The sequence below is a fragment of the Camelus dromedarius genome, chromosome 20 (assembly GCF_036321535.1).
Source record: "Camelus dromedarius isolate mCamDro1 chromosome 20, mCamDro1.pat, whole genome shotgun sequence".
Classification (NCBI taxonomy): domain Eukaryota; kingdom Metazoa; phylum Chordata; class Mammalia; order Artiodactyla; family Camelidae; genus Camelus; species Camelus dromedarius.
In genome coordinates, this window is record NC_087455.1 from 30,619,493 (window position 1) to 30,645,425 (window position 25,933).

Here is a 25,933-nt window from a genome sequence, read left to right on the forward strand (position 1 = left end):
TCTTAAATAAAAGGAACCTTCCAGAAATGAGAGTGATTAACATGTATAATTTGCTAGGCAAAAAAGGAAATCTAGCAATGTGATTCAGGAGGGGAACTCAGCAGTTCAGTGATAGTTCTTACATGTTTCCTTTGAGAAGTATAAGCCACCTCCAGGGGTAAGTCTGGATTCTCTGGAACTGAACCTAAATCCAGGTAAAGAGGACAATAACCTTCCTAATTGAAAATAGCTGAATTTATGGATTTCTTACTATCTCCCCCAATAGTAAAGCAGGAAATTGGAGAGTAAAGGTAGTCAACAGGAAGAGAAAGGTGAGCAGGAAGGTGGTGAGCAGAAATGCTGGCCTTCGCTCTGCCTCCGCATCGGTGGGGTTGAGTGGAGACTCAGTATCCTTTCACAGGTTTATGAGAATCTTATCTTAATATTGGCAAAATTTGATATATTTATCTTCAATAAAAATTGTGGTGAAACATTTCCGGTTCACTGAGATTTGAAATCTCTTACTGAGAAAATTGAGCATGCACATCAAGGTTTGCCATGAGAAGTGAAGTATTGATATCAGATATTTCACTGATTTCTGAAAGACAGAAAATAGGAGCTAGACTGTATCTTTAGAAAAGATGTAAAAACATTCCGTTTCTATTTGTAAGCCTTCAGAAGGGCCTTATGCAATTTTGTAATTTTTAATGATAGTTTGTAAGTGTAGTAGTAATTGAATCTTTCTGATAAAATAGTGAATTTTAAAAAAATTACTAATATGACTCCAGTTCTGATCCTTCGTCTCATCATCGATGGTGGCTTATTTTATTTTACCATATACATGAAATATTAAAGCACTGTAATTATTTGATGTACACATTCTAATTCTTTAATAGATTTGGCATTTATATGTTGACATTCTCTATCAGCCTGAACTATTGCATTTTAAAAGTGGTATAATGTCTTTTTGGAGATCCTCTTTATTAGGGATATCAAATATTTAGTTCATCTGCCACCATTATCCCCTTTCACGTCCAGGGAAGACATGGCTAATCCCTGTTGGCAGTTTTTTCTCTGCTGGTCCCAAATGTGGGACCAGAAGTTTAGAACTCCTCACAACATAGGTCCCTGTGGTCACTAACTGTATTAAACCCATTTGCCATCCTAGCTCTATAACATCCAGTTAGTAATTTAAAAAATTTTTACATTCATACCTCACCTAATAGCCTTTTATGATTTAATACAGAGAGTTTTATCTTTGATGATGGAGTTCACCCCAGGACGAAAAAGGACCCATCTAAAGCCACTAGATTAATTTCTGAATTTGAAGAAGATGGATCTGTATCTCTACAAGACACTCCTTCTCAAGCTCTTCTGAGGATATACCTTGAAAAGCAACAGGATGTTGAAGAAAGCCTGATATTGCATTTCTCAACATGTGAAGAATTTTTAAAATCTTATATAACTTTTATTTTGAGGGTGGCAATTCATCAAATTCTTGGAGTTCCGCTCAGAGAAAGCCCAGATTATATAAATTTCAACCATGTAACAGAAGTGGAGCTTGATGAGTATTTGGGGCCTACCTCTGGCAGGAATGTTTTGCTAAGTGAAATGGCTCAAGCCACAACGGAAAAGTTAGAAGAAATGTTAGAACAAGGAATTTCAAAAACTGACAGCATTGGACTAGAAGGCAGGGCTGACTGGTGTGTTTCTCACAAAACTTATGACATTGGCAATAGAAAGGAGTTCGAAAGATTTAAGAAATTTATAAAAGGTACTTTGGGGGAGAGATACTGGTGGCTATGGATGGATATTGAGAGGTTAAAATTTCTTAAGGATCCTGGAAGACGTCAAAGGTATTTCTATTTTTTTTTTTTGTCAATGGTTTTAAAACTAAAGAATGTTAGTTTGAGTTATTTAAGCACAGGCAGAAAGCCTGAAATAATATATAAATGTAATTTATACTTTTATAGAAATGAATAATAAGATTTATTTTATTATAATATTGATTTCACTAGTTCTGTGATTTCATAGCTTTCAGATGCTAATAGTAGCAATTATTTGTTGTTAAACATAATGTTTCTCCCCATAGATTCTAAACTTACTTTCAGATTAATCATTCTATTTTATTTTTATAATATTCCAATGATAGATTTTTATTGAAAAAAATGATCAGTTATATGACCACAGTGGCATAAGATACCTTACATGAAAGATATCTACTACAGTTCCTAGCAGTGTGCTTGGTTTAACAAATTCTATGCTCTTTAGGTGGATGCCGCCTAGACATTTCGTACCTGGATGAGTTCATTTCCACTAGATAGCATGCTATATGCCCTCTAGAGAGCCTTGTAAAGGTCTGCCGGGGGGAGGGGGGTGCAGGTCTTTGGCTGCTTCATATGTTTTGGGTCATTGTAAGTCTTAAGAACCTTAAGAGGACCCTGTTTTAGGAGAGTCTTTATTGTCTGTGTTCTCTGGATCTTCTGTGAAACAGCTCAGCTAGAGTAGACTTCTTCCCATTTAAGGGTTTGACTGAGTATGTTCTCGTGACTGGGCTATTCCAGTTATCTCAGTGGCGTTCAGATCAGAAAGCTTATTGTTGTACATAGTTACAAGAGCAGGAGTTACCAAATGGTTGATTATGAAGCATGACCTGATTGATCCTGGGGTGGAAGGCCACTACCACTTTCCAAGTCACGTTAGGGAAGGTATTATGCAAGCCACCTACACCGGTTCTTTAGAATTAATGCTGTATTAGTTCTATTGTTGCAGTAATAAATTACCACAAACTCAGAGGCTTAAAGCAGCACAAATCAATTCTCTTACAGTGAGAAAGTTAGAAGTCTAAGATGGGTATGAAGGCTGCAGTCCTTCTGGACACTCTGGAGGAGAAGCTATTTCCTTGCCTTTTCTAGCTTCTGAGGCCACCTGCTTGGTTCATGGCCCCTTCTTCCATCTTCAAAGCTGGCAGCATAATGTCATCTCTCCTCTCTGACCTCTGCTTCTGTCTCACATCTTTTCTCTCTCACTTCTGCCTCCTTCTTAGAAGGACACTTATGATTACATTAGGGCCAACTGAATAATCCGGGATAATCTCCTCAAAATCCTAATCACATCTGCAGAGTCCCTTCTGTCATGTAAGGTGATAGTCTTAGGTTCTGGAGATTAGGATACTGCCATCTTTGCAAGGCCGTTTGTTGTCCAGCCTACCAGAAATACCCTTCCCATTTCCATACCTATGAGAAATATTTGTATCTCCACATCGGTACCCCTGTAACTCACTTCTGGTTTTAAGATAGTTCATTACTTGTCTGAAACATTTTGGAAGTGAAAATATTTGGCTAGTTGAATATTGCATCAATGTGTATATGTTTTATTTCAGACATCTTGAGAAGATGAAAAAGTGCTATCTGGTGAGCAGTGGAGATTGCTACCTTTCTGCAGAAATCTTATCAAAATTTAAACTGCTAGATGGATCTCAGTGGAACGAAGGACACTTAAAAAACATTCAGTCTGAGGTTGTAAAACCCTTACTTCTTTATTGGTAAGAAAAATAAAGTGAATCAAAGTTATTTGCTTTCACTTTTCTTAAGCTAGTTACAAGTTATACTTTTTTTGTCGTAAGGATATATTATATATGGAAATTTGAAATGACAAGATTATTGTATCTTTGGCCTTCCTTAAAGTATCTATCCTTTAGATAGTGGGAGTTTGGGGACCTTTAAATCCATAATAAGACTGGAGAGTACTTAAGCTCCTTTTTAACTTTGTGAGCCCGTCCTTCTACACCTGATGTTTTTTATGCTCAGTATCTTGTCAAATTGATGTGTGTGTCTGTGTGTGTACATGTAGCTAGAGTTAGATTTATCATCTCAATAAACATTTTTGAGCACTTACTGTAGGCTAAGTGCTGTGCTACAGATACAAAGGTAAAACATGGTCAAGTCTAGTGATTCTAGTCTAGTGGGAGGAACCTGCATGTGAAATGAGTATAATACAGAAAGTGTGGTGAATGCACAGGATACAGAGAAGGAGTAATATTTCCCCTGGGACTCAAGGGACACTAAGCAAGAAAAAGAGAATGGACCTAGAGAAGAAATGTGTGTCATGTGAGGATCAGTGAGTTGTCCATTGTGGCCATGGTGGATCTGATTGTGTCACTTCTCTGCTCTGAATCTTTCAATAGTTACCCCAAAGCTTTCAGTATAAAGTTCAGATTCCTTAAGTTAGCAAATGAGGTCATTATGATTTGTCCCTTGCCTACTCTTCTAGCATTATCTCCCATCTAGGATTTCAAGATTTCTTGTATACTTTGTATTTTTCCATATATAGAGAGAATATTCTTTTTCTCTTTCTTTCTTTAAAAACTTCTATTCTTAAATATTTAAGACATGCAGAAAGGTATAAATTATACTATAGTAGGCACCTACTATGTACAAACTACCAAATTTAATAAAATATTAATCCAGTACAAGCTTTCATTTTTAAGTTAACTTTTCATTTTGAAATAATTGTAGATTCATATGCAGTTATAATAATACAAAGAGATTCTGTATACCTTTCACCCAGTTTTCCTCAGTGATAACATCTTGAATAACTGTAGTATAATATTGCAGTGAAGAAATTGACATTGATATAACTCACTAATCTTTTTTTCATTTTTTCACCAGTTTTACATGCATTTATGTCTATGTGTGTATAGTTAGTTCTGTATAATCGTATGCATTTTCCATTACAGTCAAGATACAGAGCAGTTGCATTACCGCAAACATCCCTTGTGTTGCCCTCTTACAACCATACCTACCTCTTTCCTTTCCCCCTTTCTTTCCATCTCTAACTCCTAGAAACTACTAATCTATTATATAAATGAAATAATACAATATGTAATTTGGGGGATTATTTTTTTCATTCAGCATAATTCACTTGAGATCCATCCAAATTGTTGTGTGTATCAATAGTTCTTTTTCATTGCTGAGTAGTAGTCTATTGTATGGATGTTATACATTCATTCACCTATTGAAGGACATTAGGGTTGTTTCCAGTCTTTTGATGTTACTAGTAAAGCAACTATGAACATTCATGTACAGTTTTCTGCATGAACATGTCTCCTCTGGGATGAATGTGCAAGAGTGAGATTAATGGGTCATATAGTAAGTCTGTTTTTAGTTTCAAAAGAAACTGCCAAACTAGTTTTCCAAAGGTGATGTCCCCTTTTACATTCCGACCAGCAGTGCATAAGTGATCCAGTTTCTCTGCATCGTTGCAATGCTTAATGTTGTCACAGTTTTCTTTTTTAGCCATTCTACTAAGTGTGTAGTGATATCTCATTATAGTTTTACTTTGCAGTTCTCCAATTGTTAATTACACTGAACATCTTTGTATGTACTTATATTCCATTTGCATATCCACTTCAGTGAAATACCTGTTTTATCTATTTTCTAACTGGATTGTTTTCTTTATTCTTATTGATTTTTACAGTTATTTTTATATTCTGGGTACTAGTCATTAGTTAGATATATAGTCTGCATATATTTTCTCCCAGTCTTTAAACTTCTTAAAAGGTTCTTTCAGAGCTCCTGGGTTGGTGAGCACGAAGAGGTGCTGGGAAGGTGGTGCATCCACAGCCCTTGCCCTGTGCATTTCTTCTATCTGGCTGTCTCTGTGCTATATCCTTTAACAAAAAGCCAGTAATCTACATTAAGCAAACAAGTAAAATATTGTAGATAATGGGAATCAGAATTCTCATCAGTGTGGAAGAGAGTTACAAATGTGTCAGAGAACAGACTGAATCCTGTGGTGATGAACTGGAATTAGAGGTGCAAACGGAAAATACATCTTGCACAAGCTCAAGTTACCATACTCAATTGTGAAGACTAATACACTGAAAAAACAGGACAAATCAAACAGGCCATGCAGACAAGAAAAAAACAACTTGTGAGAGAAAGTCTAAGGTTAATTGTGTGTGAAATTTTCCCTGGTGGAGGGGAGTGTATTGGGGGGCTCTTTAAATGAAGATTTCCACAGAAGTTTTACTCCAAATGTTTCATTAGAATAGAGGCAATTATCCTCTTGGGCCAAGTTTATTCAACGAATACAACTTTTCTATGTCAAATGTTGCTGCCTGCACCTACTATTAAGAATAAATATAACCGTATCTTAAGGACCAAAAAAAAAAAAAGGTTTTTTAATAGAGCAAAATTTAAAAATTTGTTGAGATCCAGTTTTTCAGCTCTTCCTTTTATGGATTATACCTTTAGTGTTAAACATAAGAACTCTTTGCCTAGTGCTGTATTCTGAAGATTTTCTTCTTTGTTTTTTCTAAAAGCTTTGTAATTTTATGTTTTACATTTAGATCTGTGGTCCATTTAGAGTTAATTTTTATATAAGGTATGAAGTTTAGGTCAAGATTGAGTTATGGTTTCTTTTTTTAATTGCTTATTGATATCTAATTGCTTATCCTCATTTATTGAAAAGCCTGTTTTTCCTCTTTCTTTGTTTTACATTAACGTACAGTAAAAGCGAATTATATAGATTCACATAACCAACCACCATGACAATCAATGTACAGTTATCCTCCTAAGAAAATCTCAGACTTCTCTTTTGTCATTATACACTTTCTCCACTCCTAACTAAAGCCTGGCAGCCACGAATCTGTTCTTTGCCATTATAGTTTTGTCTTTTTCAGAATGTCATAAATTAAGTTATACAGTATTAACTTTTGATATGCATTTTTCTAGTAATTAGTGATGTTGAGCATCTTTTCATGAGATACTTCCTTCTTCCTCTCACCACACACCAATATCATGCAGGTCTTATGGCTGATTGTCTGTTCCCACCTGCTTGTATTTTGGTGTTTGTAAAGATACTTTATTTTATGAAGGTTTTGTTGCAAGTGTTGTCCATGAGTTTTGGTTTTGCTGTCTAGTTGTGCTGTCTCTTTTTATGATGGGATTCTGAGAGGTAAAAAAACAATATGACTGACAGTGCCATTTCCCCAGAATCCTCTCTTACCTTTTTTCTTGATCTAGCTAAACCCTGCGTATTCTTTAAAATTCAAACTAAAACATGAACAACCTATGTAATCACCATGCTGGCTGAGAAATAAAGCATTGCCAAGACCCTTGAAGGTGCCTTCCTAATCACAACATCCTCACTCCCATCTTGACTTTTGTGATTATCATCGTGCTTTTCTTTATAGTTTTACCAACCGTGTATGCAAATAAATCCCTAAATGTATGTTTTTATCAACCTGTTCTACAGCTTTATAAAATGGAATCATGTTGCATGCAATCTTTTGTGTCTTCTATCAGCAGTATATTTGTAAGATTTGTCTGTAACTGTATTTAAGAGTTTTATTACTTTTTCTTGTTGTATAGAGTATTCCAGTACGTGACTATACCATAACTTACTGGCTATTTCTAACATTTGTGTTGTTTTCTCTTTTCATAATTACAAGCAGTGCTGTACACATATCCATTTTTCCAAAGTAGTTGTAACGCTTTTTACTTCCACTAACAGAATATGAGAGTACTCATTGCAACAAATCCATGATGACATTTAATATTTTCAGATTTAAAAATTTTTGCCTGTGTGTTTGGTATGTCATTGGTGTATTGTGTTTTTAACTTGCATTTTCCGGATTATTGGTGAGATTGATAACCTTTTCAGTGTTTATTGGTCACTTGGATTTCAACTTTCTTGAATTGCCTGTTTATCTTCTTTGACCAAGTTTCTATTGGTAGATACATAAATTGACTGATAGACACACACACACGTATAAACACGTACATAAATGTATATATATGTTTACACACACAGTTCCTTGGATACAGTTCCTTTAGTGGTGTTATGTGACAGATATCTTTTCCCACTCTAGGGCTTGAGAACTAAGACGTGTACAATCAATGTACATGAAAACTGGTATGACAGAAGCATGAAAAAATCCAATACCAGTTTAGCACTGACTGTGAAATGTAGTCTACAATATTTGATGAATTCACATAGTGGCTAATAAGAAATTAATGCAATGAATGAAATTTAGAATGCAAGGTTAAATTAGTAGGGGTTAGTAGGGAATTATGGGGTCATATGAATATACTGTGGTGATGGGAATCAGAAATTGAGGTACCTAGATTTCTTTTCCAGCACATGTATGATTTATTTGATAAGGATCTTGTAGATATGCCCACTTGTTAGCATGAAAATGAGATAATTTCAGATACTTCCAAGTCTGCAAGTAAAGGTTTTGAAATATAGTGTAAAATGACCATGCAGATCTTTACAAGGTGTTTTCTGATCCTAAACTAATCGTGGACTTTGGAGTCTTTTCCACCCATAATCTGTGTTCACATCAGGGAAGTATCTACTTTCTTCCTATTTTAAAGGGAAGCACTATGGAGTGGGAATTAGTCTTTGGGCCATCCAAACTCAGGGGGAAAACCTAGTCCAAGATGCAATTAACAGGCCCTGGCAGCTGAAGTTAACCCTGTAGCCAGTATAGAGTTAGCCTACAGACTGAGTACCAGAATGTCCATCCAAGTAAGTGCGGCCTTGATATTGTGCCAAACATCCTCTTTCCTAAATTTCTGGCAGTAGTGTTGGTCTTTCATGTATATAAATTGTTGTAAAATTAATTCTTACTTTCAAGTTTAAAGCTTGAAAACAGATCATATGAATTATAACCCTCTTTAGTAGTATACTTAAGCATTATAAAAATGTTTATATATATGCATTTAAGTGAAAGCAAGTTTATTTCAAGAAATGTTTATATATTTTAAATATTAATTTCATCTACCATTTTTTTAATTTTATTTTTTATTCATCCACCAGTTTTTATTTGATACTACAGATAAATTCTAAACTGCTTAAAAATGGGTCCCAGGTGCATTTTATGTTTGTTTTGCTATAAACTAAAAGTAATTTTTAAAAATTCCTTCTTCAGATAGATATATAGATTTCTTTCTCTTAATAATTTGGATATAATTTTATAAATTGTTTTTTCTTCATGCATATTGCTTCTTTATATAAGTGAATGTGACTTCAGGCAGTTGGTATAGAATAACATTTGGTTGGGGAGGGTTTAGACAACAGAAAAAGAAGGAAGTATTAGAAAGGGGTATGGAAGACTGGTTGTTGTGACCATGGGTATTACACATTTATTAGGCTTTTGATTTTTGAGGCTTGTTGCCTAATTTAACCTTAAATTTGTTTTTCCTCTACCTAGGGCACCAAGATTCTGCATTACTCATTCATCCTCAACAAAACATGCTAGTGCTGAACTGAAGTTCTGGCACCTTCGTCAAGAGAAACCAAGGAAGGATGTTGACCCTTTTCCACAAATGGCAACCCTCTTGCCATTAAGACCTAAATCGTGCATTCCACAGATATCTGAGGTACAGGCAGAGTGTACATTGATACTTTGATCTCGTTGTTAAGTTTGTAGCAAAGTACCCATGCTTGAATTTTGTACACTAGTACTTAGGTTTAATCATAAGCTCTTTTGTTATTGCTGTTAATGTACATGCTGCAACAATTAGGAAATAAGAAAACCGATGGTCTGTTCTCCACCAAGCAGCCAATGTGATCTTTTAAAAATACATGATTATGGCACTCACTTGCTCAGAATTCTCTGGTTGGCCTCCTTTCTCATTCAGAATAAGAGCCAAGGACTTTACACAGCTGTCCACGCCGCTGCTAACTTCCTGACCTCATTTCCTACCACTCTTCTGTAACTGACTCCACTCCACACTGGCCTTGTTGCTGTCCTTTGAATACACCAAGCAAAAGCCTGGGAGTTGGCACTTTACTTGGAGCACTTGCCCTTCACTCACTTTGGCGTCTGCTCAAATATCACTTAATCAGAGAGGCTGTCCTTGACTCTTCTGTATAAGCACGCGTGTAGAGTAGCACTGCTACCCTCCATCACTGTCCTTTGGATCACATGATTTGTGTTTATTGTCTTTCACCTCCTACTAGAATATAAGGGACTTTTTTGTTAACTGCTTTTCCTCAGTGCCTAGAACAGTGCCCAGCACATAATAATTGCTTAATAAGTATAAATTGAACAAATAAGTGAAAAGTAGCAACAGCAAAATTAGAAAGAGTGAGAATTTTTCACAACAAGGAAGAATAAAATAATACAAATTTTCTTCTCTTTCTGGGGAAAAAGCCCAGAAAGAGAAGAAAAATTAACCAATTTATGGAGAAGAAGTAAATAACCCTGCATGCTTTGGCACAACTACAAAATAAATGTAGCTAAGATCTGCATTTCAAAAGAGGAGAAAGTTATTAATCTTTGTAACCTTTAAAGGTGTCACCCAGTGTTAAGTGTTATTGGCCGTAGTCAACCCCTTCAGCAAAGATTACTTTATGATTAGGATATCTTATTTTTAAAAGGTAGAAAGACGTATAATATAGTTTTAAAAATTCTACGTCTACAAGTAGTGTTTTAGAGCTGGAAAGATCTTAGTTTTTCTGTCAGTGGTTTCTTAACTGTAGATACATATTAGAATCACACAGAGAGCTTTTAACCATACTGATGCCTGGGTCCCATCTTCAGAGATTCTGATTTGATTGATCTAGACTGGGTGGGAGTCATTCTGTAAAATCAGGGGGTTGGCTTAGAACTGAGGTTCCCATCCTGCCTGAACATAGAGTCACATTTTAGAAACTGCATTTTAATAAGATTCCTAGGTGGTTTGTATGCATAACACTGCTGTAGGCTAGTGGTTCTCAAACTTCAGCATACCTGAGTCACAAGACGAGCCTGGTAAGCTAGACATCCTGGGGCTCCACCTAAGGAACAAGATTTAGTAGGTCTGGGGTGGGGCCCAAGGATTTGCATTTCTAACAAGCTCCCTCTGAGGTGATCCTCTTGCTGCTGGTCTGGGGACCATTGTTAGAGTTAGTGTCACTTTAGTGAACTAATGGTGGCCTTTTTTATGTCATTTGTGCTACCTTCTTAGCCCATGTGACTTTGTCACAAGTTAATACACATCTTAAACATGTAGTGTAGAAAGTACATCATAACACATAAACAGATGGCACTTGTGCAGCATTTGAGAGGCAAGGGAGAAACAAGCGATGTATGGTTAACGAAAGGAACTTGAATGAAAGAGCAATGCCAGAGGAGTGGGGAGAGACTGGCTTGTGTGTGGTGGTATAGACAGGACTGACCTCGTCTGTTACTTCCCTTCGCTTTCTTATCATCACCGTGTGTCGTCATGGATGTTTTCTAGTTGGATAACTCATTCTGATCTCACTCTGTTTCTCCTTGGTGGAAAACTGTCCAAGGAATGGAACTCAATTCCATTTTCTTTATTTTCCTCTTTTAAAAGTTAATATATCATTTATGTACAGTAAAATTCACCTTTTTTAATGTACAAGATCTATGATTTTTGACAAATATATACATTGTGTAACTCCCATCACAATCATGATACAGAACAGCTCCTTTACCACCCCCCCACTGCCCCCCACTTCTGCTGTGTCCTTTTGTCAGTTTTTTCCCTGTCAGTTTCTTTCTGGCTTACTTTTCTAGCTTTCACCCAAGCCAGAAATCTCAGAAATTCTAACTTAGGCCATTCTCTCATTTTAAGTGTAATACACTTAAGTTTTTTTTAATACTAAAATTTTTTTCTTGTGCTAAAAAACATGACATAGAATTTAATTCACCATCTTAACCATCTGAAAGTATATACTACAGTAGTAAGTATATTTGTATTGTTGTGAAACAGATCTCCAGAACGGCTTTATTTTGCAAATTTGAAACTGTACACCCATAAAACAAATCCTCTTGTAGCCCCTGGTAACCACCATTCTACTTTGTTTCTATGAATTTGACCACTTTTAATAATCTCAGCTCCCTGTGGTCCCACTCATTTATTGAGCGTTGCTTAATGTCATGCTGTGTTATGAATTTCTAAAACAGATGTGAGCCCTGAGACATGGCAAGTGATATGTGAAATGTACTTAAGTAATTTTATTTACAGAATTCTTAAAAAAATAGTAGTGGTTGTTAGACACCTAGAGTGTATACGAGATTTTTTATTATTAGTTCTGGATAATAAAACATCACAAATATATTTCTTTCACTTTAGCAGCATATATCACATTCTAACTGAAGTTGGCATGTAAGAAGTTTGTTTTTCAAATTATAAAAATAATAAAACCACTGTACATTTGGAAACTGAAGAGACAGATTACACCTGTCTCACCAGCTCCTAGACAACTGTTATTTATTTTCTCTTAGGCTTGTGAATGTTTAGCTTTAATATACTTATATTTTTGTATTCTGATAATTCCTTTTAACATCATTAGTATTTTTCCATGTGTGTCATAATTTTCATAGCTCTTACTTTTAAGTATTATATAGTGTTACATTTATGTATATCTCATACACAGTTAATTATTTCTTTCTCCTCTCTTTGGACAGTTTGTACTTTTTTGTGTTTGTACTTTTTTGATTCATGCATGTAGCATCTCATATTCTAGATTTAAATATTCACTTTTACCATAAAGAACATTTAAAAATGGGAACAGTACCGATGAAAATAAAATGTCCAAAAATGAGAGGAAGTAGCCCTGTTAAGATAAAGGTGTCTTATGGACCAATGCTATCCTCATCATTCACCCCACCACACCACCACGTGCATTCCCCACCCCGCTCCCCACATACACCCATCCACATCCACACACAGCACTAAAACCTATTCAGTTATGGAATAAAGAAATGTTTTTTTGCAAAGTTCTTCCTCCAGGAAAGAGTCTTTTTTCACAATGATATAAGGATATACAAGCCTTTGGCTTTTTTCCCCTTATACTTTAAATAGTAGTAGGGATTTCAGCCTGCTGGTTGCATAAAAGTGGGAGTATTTTTATTCTAGCCAGAAGCATAGTAGGTGGTAGAGTGAGGGAAGAAATCGTCTAGTGATCAAAACAAATTTGAAGTGTATATGGAGAGCCATGCTTTTATTCTTTGTCCCCTTTTTCCCCCATTGTGCCCATTTTTCACTCTGTTCATTAACTTACTACTTTTTAGAAAGAAGAATCCAGTTTATTGCAACTTTCTAAATCTCCCAAGAAACCACCCAGAGTAAAAACAGCAATTCAAAAACCTTTGAAGAGTGAGTCTTTGTATCCAGTTTCTTCTAAGGAGGATGTGACTGAGAAAGGGTAGGTGCAGCTCTTTGTGTGACATGTGCTTTTCTGCAATGGTAAGATTTTTGAAGAATTTAAAAATTAAATAGAAATTGAAAACTAATTTTGGCTGTTAAGCATCCCTTGAGGTTCCATATGAGTTTTAGATGGATTTTTCTATTTTTGCAAAAAATATCGTTAGAAAGTTGATAGGGGTTGCATTGACTCTGTAGACTGCTTTGTGTAGTATTGAAATCTTAACAATATCAAGTCTTTCAATCCATGAATATTGGTATATTTCCATTGTATCCTCTAATTATTTCAGCAATGTTTGGTAGTTTTCATTATATAAGTCTTTCACCTTCTTGGTTAGTTCTGATATTGTTCCTTTTCATGCAATTTTAAATAGGATTATGTTCTTAATTTCTCCTTCTTTTTTAGTTCATTATTAGTGTGTAAAAATCAACTAATTTTGTGTAGCGATTTTGTTTCCTTCAACTTTACTAAATTCATTTATTAGTTCTAAAAGTTTTTTTGGTCAAGTCTCTAGATTTTTCTCTATAATCATGTCATCTGCCAACAATGCCAGTTTTACCTCTTCTTTCAGATTTGAGTGCCGATTATTTTCTTGCCTAGTTGCTCTGGCTAGGGCTTCCAATATACTACATTGAATAAAAATGGCAAGAGTGGGCATCCTTGTCTTGTTCCTGACCTTAGAGGAAAAGCTTTCGGCTTTTCACTGTTGAGTGTGATGTTAGTTGTGGCTTTGTCATATATTGCCTTCATTATGGTAAAGTATGTTCCCTCTACGCTGACTGTGCTGAGAGTTTTACTCATGAATGGATGTTGAATTTTGTCAGATGCTGCTTCTGCATCTGTTGAGATTGATCATATGATTTTATACTTCATTTTTTTAATGTGGTATATCATATTGATTGATTTGCAGATATTAAAGCATCCTTCCATCCTTAGAGTAAGTCCCATTTGAGCATGGCGTGTGATCTTTTAAATGCATTGTTGAATTTGGTTTTTTTTTTTTTTTTTTTTGTATTTTGTTGAGGACTCTTGCATCTATGTTCGTCAGGAATTTTGGACTATGATTTTCTTTTCTTTTCTTGTAGTGCTCTTGTCTGGTTTTGGTATCAGGGTAATGCTGGCCTCATAAAATGAGTTTGCAAGTATTCTCTCCTGTTCTATTTTTTGGAGGAGTTTGAGGATTGGTATTCTTTAAATGTTGGTAGAATTCACTAGTGTAGCCATCTGGCCCTGGACTTTTTGTTTGTTAGGGGTTCTGATTATTGATTCAGATGTCCTTACTAGTAGTTGGTCTGTCCAGATTTTCTATATCTTCATGATGCTGTCTTGGTAGGCTGTATGTTTCCAGGAATTTATCCATTTCTTCCAGTTTGTCCAATTTTTGGTGTTTAATTATTCACAGTAGTCTCTTCTGATTCTCAGTATTTCTGTGTGTCAGTTGTAACGTCTCCTCTTTCACTTCTGACTGTATTTATTAGTCCTGTCTCTTCTTTCCTTGGTGACCTAGCTAAAGGTTTGTCAGTTTTATCTTTTCAGAGAACCAGCTCTTATTTTCATTGATATTTTCTATTGTCTTCTTAATTTCTGTTTCATTTATTTTTGCTCTGATCTTTGTTATTTCCTTTCTTCTATCTCTGGACTTTGTTCTTCTTCTCCTAGTTCCTTGAAGAGTAAAGTTAGGTTGTTTATTTAAGATTTTTCTTATTTTTTTGATGTAGGCATTTATCCCTATGAACTTCCTTCTTAGACTACTTTTACAATATTCTGTTTTAGCATGTCATATTGCCATTTTCATTTGTTTGAAGATATTTTTGAGTTCTCTTTTGATTTTTTATTTGACCCATTGATTGTTCAGTAGCATGTTGTTTCATCTCCAGATATTTGTGAATTTTTCAGTTTTGTGATGGATTTTTAGTTTCATACCATTGTGGTCAAAAGAGATGGTTGATATTATTTTAATATTCTTAAATTTATTAAGGCTTGTTTTGTGGCCTAACATATGATCTACCTGGAGAATGTTCCGTGTGTGCTCGAGAAGAATGCATATTTTGTTGCTTTTGATAGCATGTTCTGTAAATGTCTGTTAAACCCATCTGGTCTAATGTGTGTCATTTAAGGCCAATATTTCCTTATTGATTTTCTGTCTGGATGATGTGTCCACTGATGAAAGTGGGATATTAAGTTTCCTTATTGTTGTTGTATTGCTGTCTATTTCTCTTTTTTGGTCTGTGAATTTGCTTTATATATGTAGGTGCTCGTATATTTGGCACATAAATGTTTACAAATGTTGTGTCAGAAGTATTAAGGCCTGAATCTTTGTGATTCTCTTGGCCATTCCTTTATAGTCAGTGGTGTTACAGCTCCTGACATCAAGCTTTCACATCATAAAGAATGAGGAGGGGCAATATCCATGAATCCTCTCCCTTGGTCAGGAAAGCAAGTTCTCATAGAAGCTCTGCAGCAGGCTTCATTTTATATCTCATTAGTCACAACTGCATTACATGACTACCCCTCCACGCATGGAGTCTTGATAAGTGAATGTTTAGCTTTTTAGTATTTTAGTGGTGCTCATTATAGAATCGTGCCACTGGAAATGGGTGTTGAGTTAGCCAATTCACAGTGTCTGCTACATGGGGAAGTGGAGACTAAAGCATATTGTACCTACATTTTATTTGAGAAGAACCTGAGGAACTTGCAAAGTAATCTGCTGGTGGGTTGGAGTTGGGGTAGATTGGTGTGTTGGAACAGGCACGTTTTGTGGCACTGGAAAATGAGGTTTAGGATAATTGCAGTGGGCTGTGGGAGAGGGAGCTGGATAAGAGAACATAAAAAGATAATGTCCAGAGTCATTATTCTAACTCTAAAGTCTTCCATTATCTCATCTCAGACTGCTATATATAAACCCTTATGAATCCCACCTGTTGTGAGGATTAAATATGATAATATGAATTTTATTTGGCACAATGATTGCTTTGTAGTTTAGTTCTTAGTGTCCTCCTACCTTAAGAAAATTAGTTAACTTGCTGCATTTTAAACAAGACTTTCCTTGCCTACCTTCATATATTGTTCACTATTCTTATCTGAAGAACCCCTCTAAATACACACACACACAGAATATGTCTAACCCTTTTATTCAGGAAGAATCTAATTTCTTCAATTACTAATATAGCTCAAAGGAACTTCTCGGTCTTACACTTGCATAGTTTTATTATCCAGCCCAGTCATTGGGCATCTATAATATGTTCTCATATTCATTCAGTCAGCAGTTATCTTATTGGGAGTTGTCTTTCTATATGACTATATATATAACTTCCTATATGACTGCTTCGTTTTTTCAACTACCTCTTGAGGGTTGGACCTGATGCTTATACCTTTTTTTTCTAATTATTTCACAACGCTTGGAAGAAATCTCCTAATATTTGATGCCATGTATACCAAAGGTGCTTAAAATACTTGTGATCTCATCCCTATAATTTAGGTCAAGGCACATGTCAGAAAGCAGAGTTATTCGTTTAACATCTTTTACTGACATTTCTGAATGTCTGAAGCCCCAGCTGGATAGAAGGTATACTTATACAGAAGAACCTTTGGTAAGTATGTTAAGGCCGATTAATCTGATTTTTCATTTACCTAATCAATTTCCCCTGATTTTTAGAGAATTTTTAATTGATTTACCATAGTAATTTTTTCTTTACTGAACAAAAATTTTATTTTTTCCTTGCAAAAGGATTTTTATTAAGAAAAAACCACGTTATTTCCTTTTGTAGAACTATGTTGCTATATACTCCATTGGTTACTGTTTTGAAAAACACCTATGTTCTGGTTTTGGTATGATCACACCTCAGACACAAAAGAAGATCCTCTAGGATTTTTATTGAATATTTAACAGTTAAAAAAAGATAAAATTTGATGTTATACTTTGGAACCCTAGAATTTTTATAAAGCAGAATCTTTCCAAAGTGTGGCTGCCTTGATAATGTATATTTAATACATCAGTTCTCAGTGAAAATTTTACATTCTCTAACAATTATACTTTAGGTAGAAAGCTTGGTAGTCCTAATATAGCCTGAACACTTAGATATAATTTTGTACTATTTATTTTATTGTAAGCAAACAGTTGTCCTTTTCTTCTAATTAGTATTTCTTTTCCTACAAAAAAGATTATTGTAGTTTTGGAATGCCAGTGGTTAAACATCATAAAAACATTAAATTTTTTATGTTTAGGAAGATAGAGAGGCAGAGAGACATTGTAACAAAGAGAGAGCAAGGACCTGATTTAAATGTTAAATTGTTCATGCCATAGTTATCTTAAAATTACAAAGAAGTCTGAGTTCCACACAGCAGATAGCGAAGAGTTCATGTGAATAGTGGATGCCCTTGCTTATTCCAGAGTTACTCTTATGCTTGGAGAAATAGCCAGCCTTCTGTGTCTTAAAAATGGTGTTAGGCCTGCCAGCGTCCTTGGCAGAGAAGCCCATAAACAGTAAAGTTTTATGAGAACTTATCCAGCCATTTATACTCTGAAGGCCGTGACCTGTGTGGAGTGAGACTGTCCAAAGAGGGACCCCATAAGGACAGTTAATGAACAGCGCTAAGAGGCCATGAAGATACTTCTTTTTATAACTCTCTTGTAGCTATTACAGCAGCAACTCACAGCTAAAATAACACTAAGTATGTAGGAAAGAGGCCACCAACAGAGATTTGGAAGACTCCTAAAATGGTATCACTGTGCCTGAAATGTGAAAATAGTTGAGGTTGGGAAGTCAATGTAACATTAAGTTTGAAATCAGATTGGCTTATAACAGAATGAACTCTGCTGCTATGGTTGGCTCCAAAAATGAATCTTATGCGACAGTCAGATGCAAACATACTGCATTAATTACATATATGGTACAAAAATAAAATAAAATAAAATAGCTCAGTGGGGAAATGACAGCCTGGCAGAATTTATGAAATCCTGTTGTTGTACAATGCCATAAAAAATTACAATGTTTCTGGGTGGATAATGTACTTCTGTTTTGTTATCTAGATTAAAACCATGGCAGATGGTGCCTTGGGAGGATTTGACATGGAAAATTTGTTGCAATCTTTGTATGTAGAAAATAGAGCTGGATTTTTCTTTACTAAATTCTGCGAGAATTCGGGGAACAAGGTAGAAGATAATTATTTTAAATCTGATTTTACACTTTTACTTCATTTTAAAATGAGAGCTTGAAATAATTTAAGGCTGAAGTAATTATATTTGATGTTAAAATTCCCATCTCCTGGTAAGAAATTTCATGCTAAATATTTAGTAAAAATTTAAGTGTCTTAATTATAATTCTCTTTGGTTCACTAGCCTACTAAAATTACAAGGAGAAGTAAAATACAGATAGACAAGGATTGACTTGTATTATTAACAGTTGTTAACTTTCCTGTAACTTTGTTTCAATGTAATATATATTAAATTCAGTTGATTTTTATCAGTCCTTTAATTTTTATTTTTAATAATTTTAATAATTACAATTACAATGAATAGTGACAAACTTATTTCCAGGTTGTTTGTTTTTTAGTTGTCACAAATAGTCTTCATTTTGCTCAAATGAAAAGTATTTCACTAGCTCAGTTATTAGAGTAGTGTTTGATTCTGGTATAATGAACTTTTGCCCATAGATATCAGAATACCTTCAGATTTTGGTTTTATGCCAGAAGTAAGTGATTACTCTTTAATTATTAACTAGAACACTTATTATCTTAATGACCAATTATGTGAAAAAATGTAGATGCAGAAATAAAATGTTCTAGTGACAATGCCAATAAATATTTTGTATGTTGCCAGTTTGTGATAGAAGATTAAACCATCTTAAACTGAACCTGATTTATAGTAACACCAAGGAGCTAAACAATTATTTATATTTGAAATTAAAGCTTTGTAGAGCTTTAATGATTGGGTGGTAATAATTTATGTACTTTTTCCATCTGCAGTTGTGGAAGAACAGTGTGTACTTTTGGTTTGACCTACAAGCTTATCATCAGCTTTTCTACCAAGAAACACTTCACCCTTTTAAAGTATGCAAGCAAGCCCAAGTAAGTAGTAAATAACGCTGGTTCAGTGTGAAGCTTTGAGTACACCGAGAAATAAAAAGTTGCTTCCAGCCCCAAACAAGAGAAATCTGGGAGTGTGGGGAAAAAGTGCAGTTAAATTGTTGCCATCGGATTACTTTATTTAAACGTCAGCAGAATATTGTTTTATAATCTGATTTGTGGGTTCTCATTTTTATCTGTTTTATTTGATTTGCTCTATTTTCTCTTTGCTGCCAATTAATTGTTCTTCCAATAAAAGACATCCTATTTTTTTCCCTAATTTTTGCCTTTTTGGTTGAGTTCTGAGTCATTTAAAAGAGAATCATGAGAGAGGGCTTGTAATGAATCATTGAAGTGACTGGGAATGGAGGCACTGACCAAAGCTGTGCTCTGAGCTTCCTGCAGAAATCAGCTGTTGGGTATACTTAGGCTGTTGGCCTGTCTAAAGAGGAGGAAAGAATGCTGACTGACACTGTGTGGTGTAGACCCCGCATCATTGCCTGGGCTTCTGTGCTACATGCCATGTAAGACAGATACTCCAAGTTGGAGAGAAGAATATCTTAAGACCTCTCCAAAGCAAAATAGAGGAGGAAGAACAGACGATTTTCTGAGGAGAAGGAAAGGGAATGGAATTATGGCTCAAGCTAACTTGTCTTCAGTTTTTTATTCTTAGGCTGTCCTGATCTTTTATGGAGAGATGTCATCAAGCCTAGAAAACTGCCAATCACTTCTGTACCTGTTGGCCACTTAAGTGCTTCTTATAACCTGAAATAACCCCATTCCAGGGGACCTTTCCCTGAACAATGCTGAACAGATTAGCTCTGTCATACTGTTTATTATCTTCCTGTTATCTTATTTGGGACATCAGAGAGTACTGCTGGCTATTTCTTGTAACTTCCACCACCCTGACTCCGGTATTAATAACTATGTTTTGTAAATCAGCCGACAGATCTTTGTACTTTTTACCATGAAAATAAGGGCTTCGGCTCCTACATAGCCCAGATCTGACTCCGTAAAATGATAAAATTATACCTCTAATTTGCCAATACCATTTTCTGAGACCACACAATTGGCTCTTCTGCTTGTTAATCCTTTACCTATAAAAGTACTTACTTATCTACTCTCTACTTATCCTCCTTCCCTAACTTCTTGCCCCTGTCTGCTAAAGTACCATCTGTTTTTATTATGTTTTCACCGCTACAAAGCTTACTCCTTCAAAATCTTCAGCAGCTCAATTAAGCAGATTTTCTTGTTATGATTGTAATCACCATATTTCCATGCACTTGTAAAAGTGGGAATTCTGTTTGAGCATGGTAGATAGTAAGTCTTTGTAATGGCATTCAACCAGCTATAAATGGTTATGAAGCAGGATACAGTCCCATTTTGGTTATTCTGAGATGGAGTATCCTGTTTTGGGATTAGCGAGGCCCATAAGCTGTTTTCTCTTCCCTACGTTCTCTTTTGGTGAGTAAAGCAGAGTAGGGGGAGGAGAGCCATGGAGACATTTGCTTTCAGGTTAATACGGGGAAATAAAAGGAGCAAGTAGTGTGATTTTTTTGGACTTGCTTGCTTTTTGTTTCTATGGTTACTTTATTTTTTGGTTAGCAAAGCAATTGTCTAAATTGGTTCAGGCTTTAATTATTTGAGATTTCTGTGCCTCCACAGTTGAGAATTGTTTCAAATACCATAATCCTATGGATTTGTTTCACAGTATGAAACACCATTTCTTTATTCTTTAACATATTTTTATTGAGTTATAGTCATTTTACAATGTTGTGTCAATTTCCAGTGTAGAGCACAATTTTTCAGTTATACATGAACATACATATATTCATTGTTGCATTTTTTTCGCTGTGAGCTACCACAAGATCTTGTATATATTTCCCTGTGCTATACAGTATAATCTTGTTTAGCTATTCTGCATATGCCTGTCAGTATCTACAAATTTTGAACTCTCAGTCTGTCCCTTCCCACCCCCCGCCCCCTTGGCAACCACAAGTTTGTAGTCTATGTCTATGAGTATGTTTCTGTTTTGTATTTATGTTCTTCTTCTTTTTTCTTTTTAGATTCCACATATAAGCAATCTCATATGGTATTTTTCTTTCTCTTTCTGGTTTACTTCACTTAGAATGACATTCCCGAGGAACATCCATGTTGCTGCAAATGGCGTTATGTTGTCGGTTTTATGGCTGAATAGTATTCCATTGCATAAATATACCACAGCTTCTTTATCCAGTCATCTGTTGATGGACATTTAGGCTGTTCCCATGTCTTGGCTATTATAAATAGTGCTGCTGTGAACATTGGGATGCAGGTGTCTTTTTGAAGTAGGGTTCCTTCTGGATATATGCCCGGGAGTGGGATTACTGGGTCATGTGGTAATAAGTCTATTCCTAGTCTTTTGAGGAATCTCCATACTGTTTTCCACAGTGGCTGCACCAAACTACATTCCCACCAGCAGTGTAGGAGGGTTCCCTTTTCTCCACAGCCTCTCCAGCATTTGTGATTTGTGTACTTTTGAATGATGGCCATTCTGACTGGTGTGAGGTGATACCTCATTGTAGTTTTTATTTGCATTTCTCTGATAATTAATGATACTGAGCATTTTTTCATGTGCATATTGATCATTTGTATTTCTTCCTCGGAGAATTGCTTGTTTAGGTCTTCTGCCCATTTTTGGATTGGATTGTTTGTTTTTTCCCACCATTTCTTTATAATAGAAATGCTGTATGACTTCCTTCAAGGGTACATTTGCAGTACAGATCTTTGGATTGATCATGTCAATGGCAGAATGTCATCGGCTGGCACTGTGTTACAGTTGCTATGAACTTGATTTTTATATTGTTTTTATACATCTGACAAGCTGTATGGTAGGAGACCAAGAGTTGATTACAAAACACTTATATGCTTTTCTGTATGCTGGTGGGCAAATTATGTATCTTAAAGTTTTATTTCCTCAAGAAGTACTACAGAAATATCTGTAGGCAGACCAGGTGGGAGGTCGGTGACAGTGATTTGCCATGACTAACTCTGGTCCAAGAGTTTGAACTGTAGTCCCTGGCACATCCTGAAGATTTTATTTCACAGCTTTAAGATAGACTAATGTGGTTAGAAACCTAATGAAATGGTCTCGGCAAGGAGAAAGGGAATCACCACCATAGTGCAGAGGTACCATCTTTGATTCTAGCAACAAGTTGCCAGGGTCCCATCCATCACTGCCAAGATTTGGAGCCCAGATTGCTGCCACAGGGAGTCCTGCTGCTTTTTTTTAACATTACCTACTTGCTCCAGTGACAGAGCACTACAGTAGAATGAAGTACATGTGGGTACCACTGTCTTTTGTAACTTCTTCCATCTTCGTGGAAATCTTTCAAATAAACTGTATCCCAACAGAAACCATGCATTTAGAATTTACCACTCTCTATAGCATATACATTGAGATTAAAAAAAAATTAGTGAACCTGTATGATGCATAAGTATTATACATGTTTACATGTATGTAGACACACATACATACAAACATGTTCAAAATTTTAAAAAAATTAAATGAGATGGAGGAAGAGAAATTAACAGGCTCTGTCCTGTGTACCACCAGTTGTGGCCCAGGCCACACTGGAGCCCCTTTGGGCCATCTCTGCACAGCCAGCCCCAGTGCTTTCCACAGGTCTTTCTACTGAAGCCCAGGTTTCAGCACCCAGTGCACACACCCTCCGCAGACGTGCATCTTGTGCTAGAGACTGCAGTGAGGTGGCCAGGACCCTCCGTGCTGGTCTTTCTTTGTTCTGCCTGCCATGAGCAGGCTGCTGCACTCTCCTCTAAGCCTCTGAAGCTCCCTGTCTGTCCCAGCTGAACTCCTGGCCAATGAAGGGAGTTTACAGGGTGAGGGAACCTTTCCTCTTTCACAGGTCCCTCCCAGGGGCACAGGTTCCATCCAGATTCCTTTTTTTTTCCATCCTACCCAGTTCCATGGTGCTCTTTCTTGGAGTTTTGGTAGTATGAGGTCTTCTGCCTGCATTCAGTAGGTATTGTGTGAGAACTGTTCCACATATAGATGTATTTTTGATGTATTTGTGGGAGGAGATGAGCTTCGTGTCCTACTCCGCCATCTTGATCTCCCCCCCTTGTATGGCATTTTAGATTTTGTTTTATAGCCACCGAGTAGTCTTCACTATCTTGTTTTTGTCAATGCTATGTAGATTTATTCACACTGTTTTTTTTGTTTTGTTTTGTTTTGTTTACCATTGCTTTTAGGACCTTTTCCTTCCTCTGGGTTTGATTTCTGAAGAATGTCTTTTAGTAGGTTTTTCATCAGGATTTACTGGTGGTAAAAATCTCTTAGGTTTTGTTTGTCTGAAAATGTCTGTTTTATTCTCTCATTGATCATTTAGATGAATATAGAGTTCTAGGTGGACAATTTTCTCTCAGCACTTTGCAGATATTATTCTTTTGTGTCTAGTTTTTGTTGCTATTATTGAAGAGTCTGCTGTTGCTCTTTTAAAGGAGGATGTTTTTTCTCATTGTTTACTTTTATGATGTTCCCTTTGACTTTAGGATTCTGTATGTCACCTACATGTGTTTACTACCATTATCTTTCTTGGGTCTAAGCTGCTTCTAGAATCTGAGGAATCATGTCTTTCATCAGTTCTGGAAAATCCTCAGCCATTATTTCTTTCAGTCTTTCTATTCTTCCTGTCTGTATTCTGTCATTCTCAATTCTCTGGTCAATGTGGGTGCTTTTCAGTCTATCGTATCTCTCTCTTAATCTCAAGATTTTCCACCTTATAATATCTGTGTTATATGTTATAAACTGAAATCAATCACTTTCCTTTGATCTATTTTCCAGTTCATATATTATTTCTTCAGCAGATTTCAATCTGCTATTTAACCCATCCATTGAGTTCCTTAAGGAATCATTTAAGGAATTACTTTTTCTTTTTAATTATTTTTTAGACATTCTACTTGTGTTTTTCAAATTTTCCTAATGTTTTTCTCTTTGTCTTACTTTTTCTTCTTTTTCTTATTTCTTATTTTATGTCTCTAAGCATCTTAAACATATATTGTAGTCTGTAGCTGTATTGTTATCTATTCCTGCATAAGAGTATTAATTTTGTGGCTTAAACAACATGCATTTATCATCTCACAGTTTATATGGGTAAGGAGTCTGGGCACAGCTTTGCTGCATCCTCTACAAAACTGTAAATCAGGATGTTGTCCACGGCTGGTTTCTCATCTGGAGTTCAACTGAGGAAGGATCTACTTCAGTGCTCACATGGTTGTTGGCATCATCCGGTTCGTTGCAGGCCACCAGAATAAGAACTCCGTTTTTTTGCTGGCTGTCAGCTAGCAGCCACCTCAGCTCTGTGCTATGTGGCCCTCTCCGTATGGCAGCTAACAGTGTGGCAGTTTGCTTCTCCAAAACCAGCATGGGAGAGAGTTTCTCAGTAGAACTAGCATTGCCATTTTATGAACATAATCACATACATGTAATCACATAAATCTCGTCACTGTTTCTATATTCTCTTGGCTAGAAGCAGGCCATAGGTTATGTCCACACTTAGGGGAGAGGGTTATGAAAGGGAATGAACACTAGGAGACACTATGTTCATGGGAGCCACCCTAGAGTCTGGCTCCTACAGGATCCAATAATTCCATGATTTGTAGTTCTTGGGAGAACTAATTCTGCTATTTATTATTTCTGCTGAAATGATGGATTCTTTCTTTGTGAGTTTTGTAATTTTGCATTATGAGCTTTTAAGTGAGATTTTTATCTGTGGTGCTTCTGCTGGGCACATTTTTAATGTGAATTTCTCATCTTGGAGAAGTAGATGAGAAATTCCTCATTTGCCAAGTGTAATCTTGAAAATCAAACCCAAATGATGGTAAACTCACAATAATGAATTCTCAGGAGATTTTTTTTCCTCCACATAGAGTCTAGGCCAAGACAAGCATGCTTCTTTTTTGTTTCCTAGGTTTGGTAGGTGTATATACGTTCATTTTTCCCACTCTGCATTTCACTTTTTCTATACCCGTTCAAGGATCATGGTGTATGTGTGTGGATCTCAGTGTCACCTTTTCACTTTGTGAGGGTCCAGGGCCTTGTCTCCTTTACCTTGTGGCTCTTGTAACCCACAGCTTTGACTTACCCCATGGTAGTCTTGTCTCATGGGATAAGCTCACGCTTATCACCCTGATTTTCAGTACACTCCTTCATTTTGACCCCTGGTGACTTTCCAGTATGATCTCAGCCACGCATTTAAGAGGATATTTGTTATACTCTATCCAACATTTCTAGGCAATTTATAGAGGAAAGGTTTTCAAGTAATCTAGCCTACCAGAAAAGGAATCTTTATAAGAAGCAGTCATATGTTTTCTAATTTAATACCCATGGTAAGCATGTGAGGTATTTTTATCTATTTTTTGTGGATAAATGAGAAACTAGACCTCTGGAATGTTAACCTTGCCAAGGTTTCATAGTTGGGAACAAAACTGAGCTCAGACTTGTGGTGCAGAACCTACTTCAGTGCTGCACTTTGCCTTCTCTGCTGTGCGTATAAAAGCTCCTCATGACTGCCTCGGAGGACTTTGCAGGGACTGCATAAGATGATGTAGTTGGATGTATTCTGTAGTTTAATGTAGAGCACTCTATGGAAGAAGTATGTAGTATTATTAGAGTCAGTACTTAAGGCTCTGTCAGTTATCTGGTTAATGGGGAAGAAAG

At 36.0% G+C, this 25,933-nt stretch overlaps 1 protein-coding gene across 1 annotated transcript in view; it reads left to right on the plus strand.

Annotated features, from left to right (window-relative positions):
• The window catches only part of RGS22 (regulator of G protein signaling 22), a 105,251-nt gene that overhangs the window by 26,598 nt on the left and 52,720 nt on the right, over positions 1-25,933 (plus strand). The window contains exons 8-14 of the mRNA XM_064476931.1: positions 1,226-1,835; positions 3,362-3,523; positions 9,203-9,371; positions 13,019-13,152; positions 16,631-16,742; positions 18,182-18,304; positions 19,117-19,218. Coding sequence (XP_064333001.1) covers positions 1,226-1,835; positions 3,362-3,523; positions 9,203-9,371; positions 13,019-13,152; positions 16,631-16,742; positions 18,182-18,304; positions 19,117-19,218 — 1,412 coding nt within the window. The remainder of the gene's footprint in view (positions 1-1,225; positions 1,836-3,361; positions 3,524-9,202; positions 9,372-13,018; positions 13,153-16,630; positions 16,743-18,181; positions 18,305-19,116; positions 19,219-25,933) is intronic.